This window comes from Drosophila willistoni (genome assembly GCF_018902025.1).
Source record: "Drosophila willistoni isolate 14030-0811.24 chromosome 2L unlocalized genomic scaffold, UCI_dwil_1.1 Seg196, whole genome shotgun sequence".
NCBI lineage: Eukaryota > Metazoa > Arthropoda > Insecta > Diptera > Drosophilidae > Drosophila > Drosophila willistoni.
In genome coordinates this window covers 8,093,905-8,114,345 of record NW_025814048.1, presented here as the reverse complement: position 1 = coordinate 8,114,345, position 20,441 = coordinate 8,093,905, and the positions used below count along the sequence as shown (strand labels likewise).

The 20,441-nt window shown below is 36.6% G+C and overlaps 6 protein-coding genes across 6 annotated transcripts; 3 read left to right on the top strand and 3 right to left on the bottom strand.

The window, feature by feature from the left end:
* The first annotated feature begins 1,410 nt into the window (after positions 1-1,410).
* LOC6639908 (MORN repeat-containing protein 3) lies at positions 1,411-2,641 on the top strand. The gene is made up of 2 exons (XM_002063026.3): positions 1,411-1,967; positions 2,022-2,641. Exons 1-2 carry the CDS (start codon positions 1,490-1,492, stop codon positions 2,438-2,440), a joined length of 897 nt encoding a protein of 298 aa, XP_002063062.1. The 5' UTR covers positions 1,411-1,489; the 3' UTR covers positions 2,441-2,641.
* Positions 2,642-5,219: 2,578 nt separating this feature from the next.
* On the bottom strand, positions 5,220-6,998 carry LOC6639909 (protein takeout). The gene is made up of 4 exons (XM_023174837.2): positions 6,833-6,998; positions 6,048-6,285; positions 5,853-5,986; positions 5,220-5,783 (listed from the first exon to the last, which is right to left on the bottom strand). Exons 1-4 carry the CDS (start codon positions 6,930-6,932, stop codon positions 5,257-5,259), a joined length of 999 nt encoding a protein of 332 aa, XP_023030605.1. The 5' UTR covers positions 6,933-6,998; the 3' UTR covers positions 5,220-5,256.
* Positions 6,999-10,331: 3,333 nt separating this feature from the next.
* LOC6639910 (Fanconi anemia group I protein homolog) lies at positions 10,332-15,590 on the bottom strand. Its single transcript, XM_002063028.4, has 13 exons — positions 15,454-15,590; positions 14,937-15,391; positions 14,647-14,882; positions 14,480-14,589; positions 13,966-14,419; positions 13,819-13,907; positions 13,647-13,759; positions 13,322-13,590; positions 12,910-13,259; positions 12,497-12,843; positions 12,099-12,430; positions 11,281-12,043; positions 10,332-11,213 (listed from the first exon to the last, which is right to left on the bottom strand). The coding sequence occupies exons 1-13, from the start codon at positions 15,550-15,552 to the stop codon at positions 10,445-10,447; spliced, it is 4,386 nt and encodes a 1,461-aa protein (XP_002063064.2). The 5' UTR covers positions 15,553-15,590; the 3' UTR covers positions 10,332-10,444.
* A 70-nt stretch (positions 15,591-15,660) lies between these two features.
* On the bottom strand, positions 15,661-16,937 carry LOC6640107 (kinesin-like protein KIF3B). The gene is made up of 5 exons (XM_023174757.2): positions 16,878-16,937; positions 16,693-16,810; positions 16,573-16,635; positions 16,253-16,514; positions 15,661-16,197 (listed from the first exon to the last, which is right to left on the bottom strand). Coding segments are annotated over exons 1-5 (813 nt in total). The 5' UTR covers positions 16,880-16,937; the 3' UTR covers positions 15,661-15,829.
* Positions 16,938-16,991: 54 nt separating this feature from the next.
* On the top strand, positions 16,992-18,545 carry LOC124460039 (zinc finger protein 425-like). Its single transcript, XM_047010238.1, has one exon. The coding sequence runs from the start codon at positions 17,067-17,069 to the stop codon at positions 18,441-18,443; it is 1,377 nt and encodes a 458-aa protein (XP_046866194.1). The 5' UTR covers positions 16,992-17,066; the 3' UTR covers positions 18,444-18,545.
* A 191-nt stretch (positions 18,546-18,736) lies between these two features.
* Positions 18,737-20,416, top strand: LOC111519849 (zinc finger protein 768-like). The gene has a single exon (XM_023182098.2). The coding sequence runs from the start codon at positions 18,811-18,813 to the stop codon at positions 19,753-19,755; it is 945 nt and encodes a 314-aa protein (XP_023037866.1). The 5' UTR covers positions 18,737-18,810; the 3' UTR covers positions 19,756-20,416.
* Positions 20,417-20,441: the final 25 nt, after the last annotated feature.

The window sequence follows — 20,441 nt, the reverse complement described above, 5'->3', positions numbered from 1 at the left end:
ATTCTTCATATTATTTGCCTTAAAAGTAAGTGGGTAACAATAAGTTTCCTTTTAAATATCTTTCTAGTAATCAATAATTTATTAAACACAGATAAATTAAAACCCAAATTAAGACTATTTAATTGGCGGATCCAAACCCGAAGATGTAATGGAATATGTTAACAATGCTCAGAAAATTTGATTTTTGAAACATAAACTGCAAATAAAATGCAATTTTACAGGTACATAAATAGGAATTCAAATGAATTTTGATTTTGTTTTGTTAATGCCATTTTTAATAACCATTTTTTCACCCCAAATTCGTGTAATTTTTGCTTGCATACTTTTAGGCATTATTATTAACAGCACAACAGCATAACGATTGCATGGAGTCCTTCTCCTAATGTTGCCGACTCAGCACATCGTTTTTTTCGCATCAGCTGTAGTTCTTATAATATTGAATTTTAATAAATAAGTAAATGAGGCGCTTTTTACTATTTTTTTTTGGTTGGATAGAGTAAAAATGGTCCTATCTTACTGAAAGAACTTGAAGTAGAACCATTTTTGATAAAATAATTTTTTTTATTGACCTAATTATATTATTACTCCATAAGAAAGTATATACTTATTCGTCAATTGAGATATTTTCAGTAAATTTTAGATGCAAAACGGCAAAGCTACGCAAAGTTTTACTGTTCTTTTTTGTTTGATGTTAAAGGATTTTGATCTACTTCTATTTTATCTAATGTATGTATAAAATAGATAATAGATGAACGCTCGCTTCAACTTAGTTGCTTCAGTTTAAACAAGTATTGTATTATTAGTTTTAATGCTCTATACTTATTTATGAGAACAACTTTAATAAATACAAAATATTAGATGATGTAAAATTTGGATAAATTTAGTTTTAGCTCGTTTAATGTTTATTTTTGTGATCCAGAAGTCTTTTTGTGACTTCTAATATTTCTAAATATTATTAAATTTCTGGAAAAAGGTGATGAATGGGAAAAAGTTAGGAGCACGCAGTGAAATAGGACATATACAAGTATATACAAATACAGTTACTTTCTGTCGGGAGGTGTCAAAAGAAGAAAAAATATAGAAAAAGTATCTGAACTTTACACATTTTTTAAACACAACACAACGCTTAAATTCTAAAAATACACATAAAATAACAAGAGACACTAAAAAGATATACCTTAAGTTCCATATATTTATATTTAACTAACAACAAATTAGCAACTTGTTTGACTTTAACCACAACTAAAATTATTTTTGTATTCAGGGTAACTACTTTTATTATTAGTTATCAAAACCACCAAAGCTTTTTGTGAAATACTTAATAGAAATTGCATCCATTGAATTTTAACGCAGTCAGCAATTGAAATATGTTTATGATTTTCTAAAATCTCAGTTGTCATTGCTATAAGTAGTATACATACAGATATATACCAGTTATATATTGAATTATATACATACATTAATTTCTACACAAATTTCGAGTCACATAATGGCAACTTGCAGGGAGCGTTTCGCTTATCCCAATAAAAGCGTTTGCTCTTCAGGACGTCGAGCTACGTTCTATTATCCTGGCGGTGGAACATATTCAGGATATTGGTTATCCAACAAGCAGCATGGCTGGGGCATAAAGACGTCCCCGAAACGAACTAGCGAAGACTTTGCCAATAAGAAGGTACCCAACGGTCAGTTGGTCTATGAGGGTGAATGGTTCCAAAACAAACGTCATGGTAGTGGCTCTATGCTGAGAAAACATGGACCCGAATTAAAATTAATCTATGCTGGTCGTTGGTATAATGGCGAGAAATGCGGCGAAGGCAAACAGATATATGCCGATGGTTGTGTTTACTTTGGCAATTGGCAAAAAAGTCAACGACATGGCATAGGTATCCAATGGAATGCGAATGGTGATATCTATGTGGGCGAATGGGAATCGGATCTAAGGCATGGCTTGGGGGTTCAATTCTATGGTGAGTACTTGGAAATTGTCAGAAATGTGAAAGATATAGGAATATTTCATTAAGCTAATGGCAATCGTTACGAGGGACACTTTGCTCGTGGTTATAAGAATGGCGAGGGAGTCTTCTATCACATGCATACCGGACAAATCCAGAAGGGAATGTGGGAGAATGATAATGCCAAAGCCTCTCTAATGCAGGACGAGGCTTCAATACGTCGAAATGATAATCCCACACCTTATCCCATTCCCGCCAACTATCTCAAATATCCCAATGAGATTATACGAGAACTATTCCAGAGATATAAAGAGTTTGGTGAAAAAAATCCACGTCCATTCAATGACAAGTTGTGTCTGAAATTCATCCATCATAATCGGGAATTCGCCGCATTGGAGCAGCGTTTTGCCTCACCCACCATGGTGGATCTGTATACGGATGCAGGATTCCCTTGCACTTGTGATTGTCAGCAGCGCTCCAAAAATTAGAAATAAGAGAGAGAGAGAGAGAAAGAGATTTCAAACACGATGAAAATTTAATTTCTTGATCATTATTCTTTCAGTTCTAATATAATTCCGCTTTAGTCTTACTACTGGATTACCTTTTAGTTAGTTCAGGTGCTAGATTAGCAAATGCTACAGGCCCCGAGGCATTAGAAATCTATTAAAAGAATTTGGAGCACTGAAAAATGTATTCAATGTTCATTCATTTACCATTATATATATGTATGTAGTTTCAAATAAAATAGGTAAATTGAAAAATTCTGAAAAATCCTAAGAAACTTAACTTTGTGAATCTGTAAATTTACCAAATTTGAATCGATTTTTGTAAGTGATATCTCATTTTAATGCTTTAAATATCAATTTTAATTTTGAAATAACCATAACTTTGTGAATGTGTAATTCTGTCAACTTTTGACCAATGTTTAATATATGAGTTTTTGTATTAGAATGAAATCATAAAATTTGCATTAAAACCTTAAAAACTATAGTTTGGTCAATATTTTTAAAGAATCGTGTCAAAATTTATTTCTTTAAATGTTCAAGAGTTTAATGCCAAGTGTTTATGTTAAACTACAATTTAAATGACAAATTGGCCAAACTACAGGCTGGGAAAAATAAAGACGAATTAACCGAAAATGTTTTTTTTTTAAATTCTAAACATAAATTGACCGATTTTCATACATGTTCTAACTTAAACACTGGAAAATCGGGTTCTTATTTGCATTATGACCCTGAAAAATTATGTTTAGGTTCTTGAATTGCTACAGGAACCGCGCTGACTTAATCCGGCACTGGTTTGATGGACCAAATTTTCTACGCTTTATACCTAACAAGTTTTTTGTCTAAGCAGTTGTACAGGGTAACTAACAATGTTTAATATTTATAGAATTGAAAAAAAAGTTAATTTCCTTTTTATTTTATCCTTCCTAGTATTATATATTTTCAATGCCTTAAGATATATGATTATTTTCATTATTTTTGCTGGAATTTATCAATTATTTAAACTCAATTTCGAATGCTTTTGGCTGGAAGAGCAAAAAAGATGCCACATTTCAAGTTTTAAGCCGACAAAAGACAAGAAGAGCGTGTCCATTTCCTTTCCTTACGCCACTCTCTAATAGCCCCTAAAATACCTGTCCATTCAATCTCCATTCCACCAGAACAAAAAAAAAAATAAGAAACTCCACCCACATTTCCAACCCCAAAATCCGCCCACGTTTTCTACTTAATGATAAAAGAAAGGACATTAGCGGACCATGGCGAGCATCTCTTCACGTTTCACGAGCGCCTTTCAAGTGAAAAGCAAAGAATTAAAAAAATTAACAACAACAACAACAAAATCATGATGGTGAGAGTGCAAAAAGGACGAAGCAGCAGAAAGGAGCTTCTTCTCTTTATACAAAAGAAAAGCAAAATTGTCCCACGCAAACGATTTTTGCAGGGCTCCTTCAGAGTTTTTTGTTTTTTCTTTTCATTTTTGGGCCTAGAGATGGAACATCTTCTCATCCATTCTTCATAAAGTTGCTTTTATTTTTGCTGCGCGGGCGTAGTTAAAAATTAATAAATGAAATTAATGCTGGCGACACTTTGCAAGTGGAAAGAAAGCACCAAAAGAAAAAGAAAACCCTTGGCGGGTTTCCTTTGACCTGCACACTTGCCCTTTTCCTTTTTTGCTCTGAGGCACTATGGAAAGAACAGATTTCTTTATATTTTACAGGGTCATTAATAAGGCTGAAAGAAAAGCTTAAAAATAATTTCTCCTAGTCCTTTCCAAATAAGTTTTCTATTTCCGATAAAACGAGAAATCTTAATTGAGTGTTCCCAACTGTTTTTGTTCTTCTCAATTCTTCTAAGACTCTGAAGAGGAAAAAGAACAGTTAGATAATAAAGGTTAGTAAAAAAAAATATAAATATAGTAATTAATTTATGATATTATAAGAATTCCATTGCTTTTAAGCAATACTCTCTTTCTATTCCTTCTTTCTTTCTATTCCTCAATCCTCGTAGTCGATCTGTCTATTTGTCGAAATTTTCGCAAGGATATTTCCATGGCAATAAAAAGGAACTGTGTGCCCATCGTGCCCGCCCATTATCAATCGCCCAAAAAGTGTGCACGACATTTACATCAAAAACATTTTCATTTGAAATATTAAGCGCCTAAAAGTCGATAATGCTCTGACAGCTGTGTCGCATGAATTTAATTAGGCCAGCCCGGCCCAGCCCCATAGTGCAGCCCCAGCCCCAAAGTAGGCAACACTTTTTATCCATCTAACACAATTAACTGCCCACCTCTCTCACCCACAAACAAAGGAAGAATATACATATACAAAGGAAAAAAGAAGAAAAACTGAGAGTAAAACCGAAAGTAAAAACTTCGCCGGGAAAAATCTCTGTAAATTCATCTTTGTCGTTGCCGGTGATTAATCACAAACCTCGAGAGAGTGAGAGAGAGAGATGGAGAATGGGCAACTACGTGCCCTGACCCAACGAACAGAACAGGTGCAGAAGGTGTGCGTGTGCGTGAGTGTGTGTGTGTGTGTGGGAGTAGCTAAACTGTCCCCCCCGGTGCCGTTATACAGTCTGAAAGTTTGCGCTTAATATGCAAAACTGTGCAAGCTTTGTGGCGGATTAAAAAGTTTGTCAGGCTTCTGAAAAAAAAGGACTTCGTACTGACTGTGGATGGAGTAAGGCATTAAGAGGTATTTGGCAAATTAACGTCAGGATTCCTGAAGCAACTGTACATCTAGATCAACCCATTGCAGCATTTCATAACAAGAACTTTATTTCGAAAGAGTTATCAACTAATTACCTAAATTTAATCTGGGGTCTATAATACCGCCCCCAGGAAGATCCTCAAATATGCCACCCGTTGGCTGAGAGTTTGACACCGGACGCTTTGGCGTTCTAGGCGGCAATTGATCCAAAATGCCACCTGAAGGATTTCGTGAAGAAAACGAAGGCTCAAATATAGATGGACCAGGATTGGGATTGGGTTTGGGAAAAGCAATGGGATTGATTACAGTGCGACCAGGTGGAAACATTTCATCAAATGTGGCAGTGGCTAAGATTTCATTAGCTACATCCAAGAACTTCTTGGACAGCCCTCGCTCCAGGCCCGGTATGATCTCATTCAGATAGAGATCCTGATTGTTGTTGATCAGCGTGTTGCCCACCTCACCCAAAAGGGCATCGCCATTGAAGAGATTCTCCAGATCTAGCTTAAAGTCCTTGAACTGTATTCGCATAGACATCTTGGTGAATTTTACATATTCCTGTCCATGTCTTAGATAACGTGTGCCACGCATCTTAACTGCCGCCTTGGCATTGTCTTGAAGGGATGGTTCAAAAGGTTAAAGCGATTATATGTATATTCTGGACAGAAGGATTTTTCTCTTACCGCATGAGCCACGCATATTGCCATTACCCTTGATGTCCAATAACAACAAATTGAGACGCATAAAGTATTTGCCCTTAAAGTCAATCCTCGGCAAAGTTAGCCACAGATCATAGGATATATCCTCAGGTTTAGCTCTGCTTAATAAAAATAATAACTTAGAGTTTATCCAATGATAATTTTAGTTGTTAAACTTACATCAAACGATCGATTATAAAATTACTGCCACCCCTAGCCTCAAGTTGGGTAAACGATGCCTGAAATTGGCTATTCCGTCCAAGATCAATGTTATCCAATTCAAGTGGCTCCAATGGTGGTGTCCTATAGCCTTCTCCTAGATTTCCATGTGTGAGCAAAGGTCTCAATTGATACACTGCATTGATTATGCAGCGTTCCAATTGCGGATCATCCCGGGCACAGGGTGTTATGCTGGACGCTGTGAGTCACAAAATCAAAGGGGGAAGTGAACTAGGTCTATCAATATGGCTAACAAGTGGTGCCAAATGACCTTGGCCAAGAAACGTGACATCTTCAGTGTCGCCGCCGCCGCCGCCAACACTGCGAGTTGTTTGCAATTCTTGGTCTATAAGGTGAGAGTTGGGGGGTTTTGGGGTTTTGTTGTTGTTGTTTTGCCGACAACCTTCTATGTCTCTCGATTAATATGCACGTCAGCTGCAATTGTTGTGCTTTTTTTCTATACTCTACACTAATAGCTAAAGGTAAGGGTATATTATTGAACACCAATCAAGCGAGACATGTTTTCTTGCTGCTAAGATTTAGTTTAATATAATAAACAGACTTGCTCTTGAGCTGATTATAAAAGATGAAATCTTCTTGAAATGGAAAGGGTAAACCCAAAGTCGTCGCCAGATTCTCACTTCTTTTTCAATTTCAAATTTTTATCAATTTTTTTGTAGTTTATTTTTGGGTTGACGACCCTAGAATGGGTCATTGTGATTGATTTCAAAGTAACCAATACTCACGCAATTTGGCAGTGCTCCAATGGCATAAACTTAGTAATACAACTAGCCCTACTAGTGACCTGATGTAGTTGCAGTGATTAACGAACATCTTGTGGTGCATTCACCCAAAATAAAAACACAAAATTAAACTAAAGTCCCGAAGTCAAGCTGAACCGTTGCCGTTGCGCTCGAGCGATCGACTAAAGATTCGTCAAGTCACACGCTGGTCTTTTGATTAAATTAAACGAGGTGAACTAAAAGTATCTCCAGCGACCAGTGACCAAGTGACTATGTATGTTTGTAGATACAATTGTATCTATTGGAAATTAAACACTGACGTCGCGTCGTTGTCGCTGTCGGCCCTGGGGCACGTGAGCTGTGTAAAGTTAAATTTATGTAGTTTTGAGTGAATTAAAACAAAAAAAAAAAAAAACTTAAGTTGAATTTCTGTCTTTTCTCTGTTTGCTGTAATGTATTTTTCGTCGTTTTTTTTTTTTTTGTTGGTTAATATTTGTCCCAAAATCATCTAGAGAAATTTGAATAATAAATTTTGAGCATCCAATATAAGGGGGAAGAAACAATGATTGCTACTCTTGGGTCCCTCTGTATGTGGCAGCCAATTTAAAGCCAAACACTTGACGCTTAACTTGTTAAAAATGCACAAAAATGCCACCTAGAAACTAGATAAAAAAAAACCAAAAAAAAAAGGAACCCTGAGAGCGCGTTAAGGGAATCTCTATCAACAAAATGTTTATGTTTATCAATGTAAATTTTTATAAGTTGGCTAACGAAGCAAATAACCAAATAAAACACCCGAAACAAGGAAGCTTAGCATCATGATGGGGACGAATACATCTCCTTAGGCTAGAATTGAAGACTAAAATATATATAAATTTATGCATATGAATAATTAGTGCAACAAATTTTGGTATTTTGGATACATGTATATCTTGTACACCTTGCCGACTTTGCAGCTATTTAATTATATAATTAAAACTAAATTACATTTTGGAATAAAAACTAGCCCACTTTTAGGCGTTTGTTTCTATTACACATTCATGTAGTTCTATAGGTATAATTAAAAGGGAATACAAAGTGTTACTCTTTTAATGAAGTAACTTTCTATTTTTTTTTTAACTTAATGACAAAAGAAATGAAATTGATACCAAAATTTTTAATCTCTATGTCTAAATAGTTAAGAAATCTCAAAGCATTTTCGCAATTACGGAAATTAATATAAGTCAAACCTTGCAATTTAGCCGGCGCGAGGTCAATCTTCCATAAAGAAGATTATTTCGAAGGCATGTCTGTATAGCTAATTTAAGAACCACCAAGTTCTATCACGAAGTTCTCCAAAATTGCGATAGCCATACCATGTCTTCAACGCTAAAACTAGTTGCAAATTGCAACTACATAAGTGAAGCGAAAAAAGTTGGTCAATTTCAAATAATCTTCTTTTTAGAAGATAGACCTCGAGCCTAGGTCGTAATCTAACGAGATAACAAAAATTTATATGTTGAAAAATCAAACAATATCAAATTTTTTTATAGTTTATCAATAATCGTTTTTTTTTTTTGTGTATTTTTATCTGGTTCTTATCTTCAAATGGTCTAGACTTTAAACATTATTGCTAATAATCTGCAAACTCTGGAAGTTGTGTGTTAATTTTGAATTTTATTATACGACTCAAGAATTTTCAAAATTGGACCTGTTTTCCTTTGACTCCCCCATTTTTCGGTAAAAATTTCACACAATTTTTTAACCTAACTCAAAGAGGGAAGATTTTGCATTATAGCTAAGAAGTACACACAATGCACATAAAATGTATTACATATTTGATATTTTGTGAATTGCTTTTAAATTGATTCCTTGAGATTTCTAAAAAGTGCAATATTTTAGTTTTTTTTTTAAAGGCCACCTATGATTGCCCGAAATATATCGGAAAATAACACAATAGAAAACAAGTCGTTTTTATATATTTATTCTCTCAAGAATTGACCTCGAGCCGGCAAAGCATATCTCTAAAAAGTAAAATTTGATTATTATTTTGAAAATTAGATGAACATAATAGTTTTAGTATAAAATGCTGTTTATATTGTACAATGATATATAGCAAACAAAGTTATGTTAAAAAATTTCAACACTCAAAATTCGACAAAAAATTTAGTACTTAAGATTTTAATGCAGATTGAAATAATTTATTCTGACTTAAAAATAAACACATACATTTTTCAAAGACTCCAATAATTGACTAAATTACAGAATCATGAAATTATGGTTTATTGGAATACTTTGCTTTTTTCTTGAAATTTTTTCCCGTTGGAAAAATTAACTTTTTAATTAACTTAAATTACATTCGAGTATGAATTGTAGTTTTTGGCAAACATATCCGCATCTTAACTAAGAATTTGTTAACTTAGTAAAAGAACCATCCCCTATAAAAAATATAATTACTCAAAGTCAATAATGCAGATATTTTCTTTTGTAAACTGTGGCAAATTGAAAACGCATTCATCCTTTTTTTCTAATTGATCAAATTGACTAAACATATTGTTAAAAAATAAAAACCACAATGTATTGGCAATGAAATTCTATTCACAAGTAAAACACAAGGCAATTCAACAACAATGTGAAAAATCTCTTTTTTTGATGACAAAAACTATAAATTTCCGCTTAAATGGACTTGGACAACAATTGCAACTAGCAACCCCTCCTCTACCTCTACCTCGGGGGCTCTTAAAGTTATAATGAAGCGCGCGCTGACCCTTGACACCCAAATGCAACAACCCCCCTCGGAGATGATGAACAATTCTTAGATGAGAGAGAAGTCCTTTTCTCATCATCAGTAGACCAACCCCGCTGAATTACCAAGCATCCCCCCACCCCCCATGACCAAACGAAACATACTCTAATCTAAACTCAAAAGTTACCTGGTCATAAAAACCTGACACGAATTTAAATGATGGACTCTCGGACATGTACATGGAGACGGAATCCACTCACAGTTGGCAGGCAGTCATTGTGGTGGTGGTGGGCAGCAACTTTTCTTTTATTTATGCCGTTTTGAAGAAGATAGAAACACATCAAATTTGTAACAAATTACATTTGATGCATGTAATAAAAATCTCGCACAGCTGGCCACGAAAGTAGCGAAAAAAAAAGCAAACAAAAATAGGCGTTCACACCGCATTTTGGGCCTAATTAAGTTTTCAAGTGCAATAAAATGATGGGTGTTGGATGTTGCTCAATTGCGTGCCTACACACCAGAAATGAGACGAAAAAAAGAAGTAGAAACATAAAAACACAAGTTGAAAAACTGAAATGGATTTCGTTGCCCCCTAATGGGGGCCCATCTACTAGTTAAGCATAGTTCAGACTTCAAATGCAGAGTAAAGATTTCCCTACCATTGTAATATATCGACTAATATAGAGACTTACAAGATACTCAGAACCTGAGAAAATAGATCAAAAGGAAGGGGGGAAGCAGAATCCCCAACTAAATTTAAAATTCTAACATTAATTTTGAGTATTCCGCACAACGAACTCACATTACAGGACCCTCTTTAGCCCCTCTTTCTTCGTTAAGTTTCTTTTTCTTTTATTAAAAACTTCTTTGATTCAATTGAGTTGTCTTTATTTCTTATTTGATCGCTGTAGACCAACTCTACGAGCAATTGTTGGCTTCTTTGTGATCGTCTCTGCAGGGGCACTACGTGCTTGCCGTGTTTTACGTCTGAGATTTGCAGGGGCCTCCTCCTCAACGGGTTCTTCATTCTCTTCATCATCAGCTGAAGATTCTGCTTCATCTTCTACTTGTTTGGGTGGTGGAGGTGCAACAGTTTTCTTATTTATTGCAGACTTTTTTGGAACCTTTTCCTCCTTTTCCTTACGAACACGTTTACGTTTTGGCTGTGATTCCTCTGCATCGTTTTCCGCACGTCTACGACGACTTGTTTGCGGCTTTTGTGGCACTATTTCCTCTTCATCGTCTTCGGCGTCTTCTACATCGGTGTCTTGATTTTCGATTTGGTCCTCCGCCTGATTAGTATCCTCCTCGATGTCATAGCTTTCTGATAAAGAACGTTCTATGGCTGCTCTAAGATCACCCGATTGTACATCAAAGTCTCTTATTGTTCCCAGATGTAGATGATCAGTTAGACGACAGAGTTTTTTGCACTTCTTGGACAATATAATAATTTGCTTATTAAAATCCTCAATAACCATTATGACCTTGGGAATAAGTCGCGTTTCTCGTAGGATTTTGGCTCTTTCGGCTTTTAATTGACGTTTTTTTGGCTGCTGCTTTGATTCATCGTCCAATGTATTCGCCTCAATATAATTGATTAAATCATAGAAATTCGCCGGCAATTGTTGGCCCACTTCGCGTAGCAATAGCTCAAATCTAGTAAAACAAAAAAGAATTTTCATTAGTTTAGAGATTAATTTTCTTTAAAATAAATCCAAATTACTTGGTACTCTTCACGATGCCAATACTCTCATCTGTCGTACACCAGGAGATATAGTGTTTGGCCAGATTCTTCATGCAAGTATAATGTTGAATTAATAATTTCAACAATCCATCCATCATTGAACCCATGGGTATACAGACATTAGTGAGAGCCATAAGAGTGCGAGAGATGTAAATGATTTGAGTGCAAATGGAACGATCCAGGGCATCCAGATTGCCACGCCAATAGACCTGATCCGAATCCGAAACCAATTGACACTTGTAATTTAAATTGTTGGCTTTCATTACAAAATAATCGACATCCTCGAGCTGCTTCTGGACAGCACTATAAAGATGTTGTAAACAACTTCCTGCTGTGATGGTGCTCAACGATTTCAGACTCAATTCACTTGAATCCATATTACTCTCGTCCTTGTCATTTAGAAAACCCAGCACTTGACCCAATTGCCTGGCTATGCCATCAAAGAAACTACCCGAATGGGTTTTCTGACGTTGGGTAAATAGTAAACGATGCACTAGGCCAAAATCTGCATTAGGTAGTTCATAGCTACGACAGAAATTCAATAGCCAAGTGTAAGATTCGGTTGCTGCACGATCACCAAAATCTACATGATCATAAAGAATCTCCAGGCATTCCAATAGATGAATCGGCAATTGCGGGGCATCTTTAATAAGATCTCCATTGGAATCCTCTTTCATGAATTCTTCGACTACATTTTGGACTATATAAATGGCCTCCTCTTTGTTATTCAATGTGGCCATGTCTATAAGCAGAAGGAGAAATTAGAAATGGTATGCACTTCTGTTGATTTTACTTACCAAATCCCTTGACAAACTCTTTAAATCTCTTCTCATATGTACAATGAGCCGTTCGAAGGCATTCCAAAAAGACTTTAGCAGCTAGCTCGGCTGTTTGCATATCAAAATCTCGCCATAAGTCCGGCAGACGATGAATACAACGTTCATAGATGGTCTTAGTGATATCTGTCAATTGCTTCAATGTGCGTTTACTATATGTCATTTGCTTATAGTCTGGTTCAAGACGTATCTGCTCCACTTTCAGAGCTGTAATCTCTAGGACATAGCGCACCAGAGGCTCATAGGAACGCAACTGGGTTGTCTTCTCTGGAGCAGCAAAGGGAACAATGTCACTTAATAAAAACAAAATAAGAAAAATATATAAAATCTCTTGAATAAAAGCAAAATTTGTGACTTACTCATGTAGCAGATGTAGAAATCTATCCAAAATGCACAAGTCCCATATATTTTCCGATGTGCTAATGCACATACTCTTCACTTGGACTCCATTGACGGTTAAATTGCCCATTGTGGTATTATTTTGGGTGCTATCATTTGGCTTCGTTCGCTTACGAGCCTTCTTTGAGGCACCGGCCAGTGTCTGAAGATCATTTCTTAACTTATCGTGCTGCTTGAACAGTGGCAATACATTTGTAATACTCTCATTTGTGGGCTTGGAACTGAGTAGTATATGGGTAATGATTCCCTCAATAAAATGAAGTTGTTGCTGCACCAACGCGCACTTAAGATGTGTAGCTGGTGGGGCCTGAAAAGTATATTTTTATATGCATCAGTTATTTATTTAATGTTAGCTTTGGAGTAACTGCCTCACCGTATCCTCCAAGTTCAATCTATTGCCCACCAATCGCTCTACACAAAGTGTCAAAAGACGCTGCATTTCGCTCACATCATAGCCGTAAGGTGAACGCTCAAAGATGGCCAAACATTGCGAAACAAATTGTACCAATTGACCAAGATTGTCTTTGAGCTGAATACTCATATGCATATCATCATTGGAACTGACCACGAGATCGTAACGTATGCGAAAAACACTGTCCACATCATTGCCCGCGTTCTGATCTTCAGCAGGTGACGTTTCGAAAAAGCTACGAAAATGCCAATCGATGACTTGCAAAATATGAGGAACTAACTTGGCATTCAGTTCCACAGCGCGTTGAAGATCTGTCAACAAAAAGATGATAGCCAGTGAGTCTTCCAGTTAATCTCTTTACCACAACACTCACTTTCATAGAGGGTACACCTTATATCAAATTGTTGCTGCAGACAGTTCCTTAGTATGCCAATAATTTCCAATGTCAGCATATCAAAATTACGCTGAGGATTGCTTCGACTACCCAAGGTGGACTGTGTCATCATGGAGTAACCTGAGATGCTATGCTGGGTACAGAAACTAGTAGCACTCGATGATCCCTGGCGCAGGGAATTACTATTATTTAGCTGCTTAAGGATCATGCAGAAACCATAGATGGCCATGCGACGTTTTTGCAAATCACTAAAATAATCAGAAATTAGTCAGAGATTAATCAATTATAGTCAATAAGTACTTACCTAGAATCCATGGCCTTGCATAGAACCTTAATCAAAGCATCCCGTACACGATTTGAAAGTTTAAGCAATGGCAAAATAAAGTTCATCATGCGCATGGCTTGCTCTCCAGGAATCTAAGCAAAAATGATATACTTTAGTTAAAGGATTTCCTTAAAGCTTTTACTAGACTTGCCCATAGCATGTGCTCCATGACACTTTGAATGGCCTTAAGACATTCAGAGACGGTATAAGTATCGGCCACACTCAACATGGTTAAACATTCTGAAAAAAAAAAACAGAAAATGAAACCTTTTCCAAAAGATTTAATTTGTATACCCACCTGAAAATTGATTCTGATCCTGATAGACAACCATCCAATTGGCAATTTTTTTTATCATACCCTGACCAAATTGATAACGTTTTCTAATAAATTTTGTTAGAAATGTTATGGCCAAAATATGCATCTTTGGAGCCTGATGAGATTTTAGTAGAACAAAAGCGAGATGGGTCAAGCCCGGAGTTATAACATCTTTACCCTCTTTATTCTGATCCAGCAGAACAGAGAAAACCTGTTGTAAATCCACTTGACGTCGATGCATGGCATCGCGACACCAAACCGAATGGTCAGCCAACTTTCGTTCATTCTCATTGTTTTTAATAACATTGCGTAGAAATGACAAGAGAAGGGATCTGGTTATGGGAGCAGAATCTGGATCACGATTCACACTTGTCATTGATATAATGGCGGAGAGCATAAACGGAGTAAGTATCACATCGGGCATGCAGAGAAAGTTCTAAAATAAAAACAAAAAGATTAAACCGATTCTAACTGATTATAATCCATCCATTCTCACCCTTAGCATGATGACCATATGCTGCTCGGTTAGCTTATACATGGTACAATAGTTCAAATGATGCAATATGGTCTCCTCCGCCTCACGTAGCTCCTTGTCCGAGAATGAATCTACAAATAAATCTCTTGAAATCAAAGAGGAATATTGATCTTAACACCAAAACCAACCAATGCTATCCAAATCCGTGGAATTGCTGCACATATCAGAGAACAGACGCTTGTAGTAATTGCGATGAAAGTATTTCTCCAGCGCCAACAAGGGAATGATTAACTTGGATGCCGAATTGCACATTGAAAAAAGCTGGAAACATAGAGCAGGCAGCTCCATGGGTGATAGCTCCTGAAGGGCTCCAGCGAATTTATTTAGAACTGTTAAAATCTCTGCATTACTAAGATGAAGAGCTCTAAGGGTAAGACAAAATTAGTAAACACCTCTGAGAAATTAGCAAAATTCTTACCTAAACATATCGGCTATGGGTGTTAGTATGGTAGCTGGCCAACGCATAGTACTTAAGCTATTAATTATACTATTTCTGTACTGTAGCCCATTTGTGCTAACACCATTTACAAGGAACTGCGGTGTGGCCGTTAGCACGATTAATGTTTCGGGTAACAAATCCTTCCAGCCCACACATTTAGCATCGCCAAGCCGCAGACCATCGACACAGTGGTCAACAATCCAGACGAGCTCACTGGGTGAGAAAGTAACCAGATCCTGTGACAAACGTGCTATCAAATCAAAGGTTTGCTTGTAGCTCAGCTCCAAAGTGCGCAATCCATCGAGAAAATGACAGACGCAGGCAAAACGTTTCTCGCACGACTCTTGACTGCCTGTGTTGCAGGCCAACAACAAATAGTTCCAGAAGTTGATGCAGTCACTCCGTGGCAGTTTGGCGGACAAGGTTTTCGTTAGCTATTAAGGGAAGAAACGGCTTTGGTGAAATTGTTTCCTTTTTCCGAATTGATGTTTCTTACCTCACGTATTGATGTTTGTTGCACCAGTTCTTCTAGCTCAGATAGTCGGCCCTTTTCACCCAACTTGCGCATACGTAACTCTAGGGATACATCAGACATCTTGGCGGCTTCAAATTAGTTATTGTTTATAGAGATTTTTTGTTAATTTATTTAATTGAAAAGAGCGCGCATTTCTGTTTGTGAGCGTTTTTAAAACCAGTATTTTCCCGGTATTCACTGCACGATCAGCTGGGAGTTACATTTATATTTTCCAACACTTAAAAATCGTTACTCGGAATATTCACAATTTCAAGGATTACGAATACTAATTACGAATTTATTTACTTAATGTGGATAAAATTATTTTCTAATGATTGTTAGAGCAGTGTCTGCATAGTTAGTCGTTGGTTTCCATTTTCAGGACGAATTTCTCCATAATGGAATTAAGTCGCTTGCGTTCTTTTAGTTGTTGATGCATTAAATCGGAGATCTGAGTACCCAAGGCAAGCAGTGCTTCAGTGTTGGCTTCAGCACGCTGGGCATTTAGACGGGTTTGACGATTTAGTTCCCGAAGTTCCTTAGAAATGTCCATTAGGAGTGGAACCTTACTTTCACTGTCTCCCAAATCAGGATCATCATGGACTCTACGTCTTTTGGCTGACGATGTGGGTGTGTTCGTGTTTGTCTGATGTTCAACTTCTGCGCCACGACCGCTGGTCGATAATTCTTCCTCCTCGTCTTCTTCCTCATCGTCGTCATCTTCATCTGTTAGGGACATTGTCTTAGTAAAATAAAGTTAATCTAAGGAAATAATCTATACCAATATCGGATGCGGCATCTCGATCCGTTTTGATGTTTTGAAAGTGCGGGCTAGAGTTTCCATCACCTCCACTTCTTCGACCCGCACTTAGACGCGGTTGTTGTTTTTCTACCATTTCATATAGATCACAAATTGTGGCCACAGCATCCTCCAGGGGGGTCAAAGTGTCCTGATAAAGAGAGTTCTTGCCGGTGGCATTTGCATCTTCTAATCGATTCATCGAAATCTTCTTTCGAATGCAAGTTTTCCAATCTTTCCAGACCTACAGTACATAAATATTTATAAAAAATACAGATTTAATAACAAGTTAATCCCCTTACGCGTTTCCATTCTGTTGCCTCTTTGACGGGTGGACCAACACTATTTAGCTCTTTGGACAATCTCTAAAATGATTATGAAGCTATAGAATTGGACTGGATAAGATTACATAGAAATCTCACCTTCCAAGCCGCTTCTGAAGCTAACTTATCACCTTTATAATAGTTTTTCGCTATTATTGGATGTCTTTCCATAAATGCGACAATAATAGCGTCTTGTTGAGCTGTTCTGTGCTTGCCCCTGGAATAAAAAAAAACATAAAAATAAGAATCACAGAATTATTCATAGTTATTTTTCTTATTCTTACATTTTGATGGTTTGTTTACTTTTTTGTTCTTATCTATTTACGGGCAGTGTTGGTTACCGGGATCATAAAAATACTAAAAAATACTCGAGTTACAATTTCAAGTTTTTCAACACTACCATCAAGCAAAAAACAATAGAAACAATATATTTATATTTTTTCACATTCCCCGTATCGTGTGTGAATAACAAAATGTTTCACCCACGAATTAACGATGACTTTATCTTAGGAGTGAAACAAGAGCCCGAACTAGATCTGAATGATGATGAGCCACTGTCGGAACAATTTGATGTGCAAGAGGAGGAGGCTTCCGAATCGGTGGATTCTCTGGCCAACTCACATGGTGTCAGTTCTAATCTGTTGGGCGATATAAAAGAGGAGCCCGATTTAAATTATAATAAACAAACGGAGGACTGCGAAGAGTCAGGATTATCTAATTTCGAGGAGTTTCAAATAACTTTTCTACCCGAAGAGGAAGATGGTGTATTTAAGTGCACTCAATGCCCCACGGAATACTTGAAACGAAGCATCTTCTTAAACCATTTAAAGACTCATGAATATGCTAATGTTAAGTGTCCTTATTGCCCAAGGACTTTCGTTTTTGCTGTCTACATGGAAAAGCATATTCGACATTTTCATAAAGAAGATGTTGATTGTCTGAAAGATGGTGAATGGAAAAAAATGTTTGCAAAACACGAAGGATCTTGGCATCGGAGTAACAAAATAAAAGAAGTAGAAAAAGAAATCTTTAAATGCTTCGAGTGTGGTCGAACATTTGTCAAAAAGTTCGCTTTTTTAAAACACATGCAAGGACACAAATACAAATGTACTGACTGCTCAATGGAATTCAAAAATAGCGACGATTTTAATTCTCATAAGAAGACTCATTTGGGCGTTATTCGTTTTCAATGCCGACATTGCTCCAAAGGATTTTTGAAAAAGGATAGGTATTTGACACACATTCGCTTACACGCAAAAGAGACAACTGCCAAGTGCCCGAATCAACCAAAGATTCTGGATTCTTCTAAGAACAGTAAAAGTCGCAGTACTTTTTGTCCTGAAGCAGTACAGTATAGTGATAGCGAGGATAATGAAAGTGATGGGCAGGATCCACTTTCACTGGCCAACCCTTTGCGGCGTGTAAAAAACAAATCGAAAAATAAATTATTATGCCCGCATTGCCCCATGACCTATAAATACAAACTGAGCTTGGAAAAACACATTGAGACACATCAGCCAAGTTCAGATAAAAATGTTTGTGTTCGATCGAAAAAGAGTTCTTACTCGTGTCCGTATTGTCCATTGACGTATAAGTACAAACCGAGCCTGGAGAAACACATTGCCACACATAGGCCAAGTGCAAAGGATTTAGATAGTCATAAGCCAACTAACATTGATGATAAACGATTCTGGTGCCCTAAATGCCCTAGAATATTTTCAAAGAAAAATAAATATTTGGCACACTTACGATGGCACGGGGGAGAGCAAAATATCAAGTGTCCTCATTGTCCAAAGATGTTTCTTTCTACCAAGAGTTTAGAATTGCACACTCGATTTCATAATGTTTAAGATTAATTGGGATAAAGACAGGAACGATTTCCTTTGATATTGGAATTGATTTTCAAGCTCTTTGTTATTAAATAAAATAAATAATATTTTAATAAAACTCGCTGTCATAGCAGGATCAAATGTATATTTTTTTGGTCGCCGTTACAAAATTTAAGACTTTTTATCTTTTATTATTATTTTAAAAACTTGATTAGATATATCGATAGCAGTTCGAGAAAAATATCGATATCATTTCGATAAGAACATCGACAGACATTTTGATTTTCCCAACACTTACACTTTGTCATTCCCAACACTCAACATTTCGGGTACATATTTATCATCTGCAGCATTTTATTTTTTTACGCGTCCAACGCATCCTTTCAACATGGAGGATGAAGAGCTCGAATTCCAAGATAACTTTAAGTTTGGCATTAAACAAGAACCCGAATTAGATTTAAATGCTGATGAGCCACCTGTGGAACTCAACGATACGTGGGACCAAACCGAAATGCGTGCTGGACCGTCAGAGCCCGTCAACGGAGTTGCTGGATCTCAGCCACAAGTGTCGGTACCTCAGTTCAAAATCATTTACCTCGCTGAAGAAGAGAACCGTGTCCATAAGTGTGTCCATTGCCACAAGGAGTTCGCTCAACCAGTGGAGCTTGAAAGCCATTTACAGCTTTTCAACGAAACTGTGTTCCAGTGTCCACATTGCCCGGAGAAGTTCCAACAAAGATGCCTTCTAAAATTACACATCGAAAAACATGGTGGATTCAAGTGCCCCGACTGTCCAAGAGAATTCGAACATAAAATCGACCTAACCAATCATATGAAAGCTCATATCGATATTGGGTACAAGTGTCCTTATTGCTCCAGAGAGATCTTGAGACAGCATAATTTTATAAAACACCTAATGATGCATTCCGGGGAGAGTCGCTTCAAGTGCCCACATTGTCCCAAATCATTTGTTAGCTCCCAAAATTTAAAAATTCACCTCAAGATACATACGGGTGGCCAAACCCAGATGAGCAATGCTAATAATCAAGTGAGTACACCGACCGAAGAGCGACCATTTCAATGCTCCATATGCCAGAAGAGGTTTAAAAGAGTCGTGACTCTAAAATGTCACGAACGTACTCATAATACGGGTCCACCCACATTCGAGTGCCCCCATTGCCCCAAGCTCTTTGCCCAGAAAGAGTATCTGCGTTGTCATGTCCGGACCCATTCTGTGGGGGCGTTTAAATGTTCGCATTGCCACAAGTCCTTCATGAAGAATAGCTATCTACAGAGGCATATGGCTTCACACCGAAAAAATGCAACATCTTGAGAATGGCTAAGAAACCCAAACCCAACCCGATCTTACATCCTGACGTTATTATGAAAACACACAGTTAAGCATATAATCGCGTACATCAAATGAAAAATTCACAGAACTTCCAACTCTAGCCTTAAGCTTCTGGTTAAATTTTGCATAAAAATTATTGACATTTCTATATATATAAATTTTCAAAATATTTGAAAATATGTTTTGTCCTTACAAATTTGTTGGTAAAGAAAAATTGTTTCATATAAATTGTAAATTTTTTTTTATTCTAATTATTTGCATGTATTTAAATACAATGAACTTTATATGTTTTAAATGTCAACAAATAGGTTTCAGTAACATTCTATATATTATTGTATCTTTTAAAGTTTTATTCATTATTATCATTACTCTTGACCAAAAGTTTTAATTGGTATGGAGGTTTGGACTGTTTTCTGGATTTTCTACTTTTGGTCTACATCCGGAACTGAATCCCTATCATAAATTAACAAAAATGAAAATGAAGCTGTTGCTTTTCCCATAAAGCGTAGTAATACCAACGAATATTTGTAATTGTCTTATGAATATTTCCATTAATTATGGCTGCTATAAAATTCGGCAGCCTGCTTAATAGTTAAGCCAAAGTTTAAAAATAAAGAGAAAATAAATGAATATTTTAAAAATACCAAAATTGGGTTTTCCGACTTGAA

Coding starts and splice junctions, on each gene's coding strand:
- LOC6640107 (XM_023174757.2), bottom strand. Junction 16,636..16,692: donor CTTCAGAAGCGGCTTGGAAG/GTGAGATTTCTA, acceptor TAATCATTTTAG/AGATTGTCCAAAGAGCTAAA. Junction 16,198..16,252: donor AGATGCCGCATCCGATATTG/GTATAGATTATT, acceptor TGTCCCTAACAG/ATGAAGATGACGACGATGAG.
- LOC111519849 (XM_023182098.2), top strand. CDS start 18,811: ATGGAGGATGAAGAGCTCGAATTCCAAGATAACTTTAAGTTTGGCATT.
- LOC6639910 (XM_002063028.4), bottom strand. CDS start 15,552: ATGTCTGATGTATCCCTAGAGTTACGTATGCGCAAGTTGGGTGAAAAG. Junction 14,590..14,646: donor CACGGATTTGGATAGCATTG/GTTGGTTTTGGT, acceptor ATTTATTTGTAG/ATTCATTCTCGGACAAGGAG. Junction 12,431..12,496: donor TTTCTACATCTGCTACATGA/GTAAGTCACAAA, acceptor GTTTTTATTAAG/TGACATTGTTCCCTTTGCTG.
- LOC6639909 (XM_023174837.2), bottom strand. CDS start 6,932: ATGCACCACAAGATGTTCGTTAATCACTGCAACTACATCAGGTCACTA. Junction 6,286..6,832: donor TTGGAGCACTGCCAAATTGC/GTGAGTATTGGT, acceptor TGTGACTCACAG/CGTCCAGCATAACACCCTGT. Junction 5,987..6,047: donor TTTATAATCGATCGTTTGAT/GTAAGTTTAACA, acceptor TTTATTAAGCAG/AGCTAAACCTGAGGATATAT.
- LOC6639908 (XM_002063026.3), top strand. CDS start 1,490: ATGGCAACTTGCAGGGAGCGTTTCGCTTATCCCAATAAAAGCGTTTGC. Junction 1,968..2,021: donor CTTGGGGGTTCAATTCTATG/GTGAGTACTTGG, acceptor TATTTCATTAAG/CTAATGGCAATCGTTACGAG.
- LOC124460039 (XM_047010238.1), top strand. CDS start 17,067: ATGTTTCACCCACGAATTAACGATGACTTTATCTTAGGAGTGAAACAA.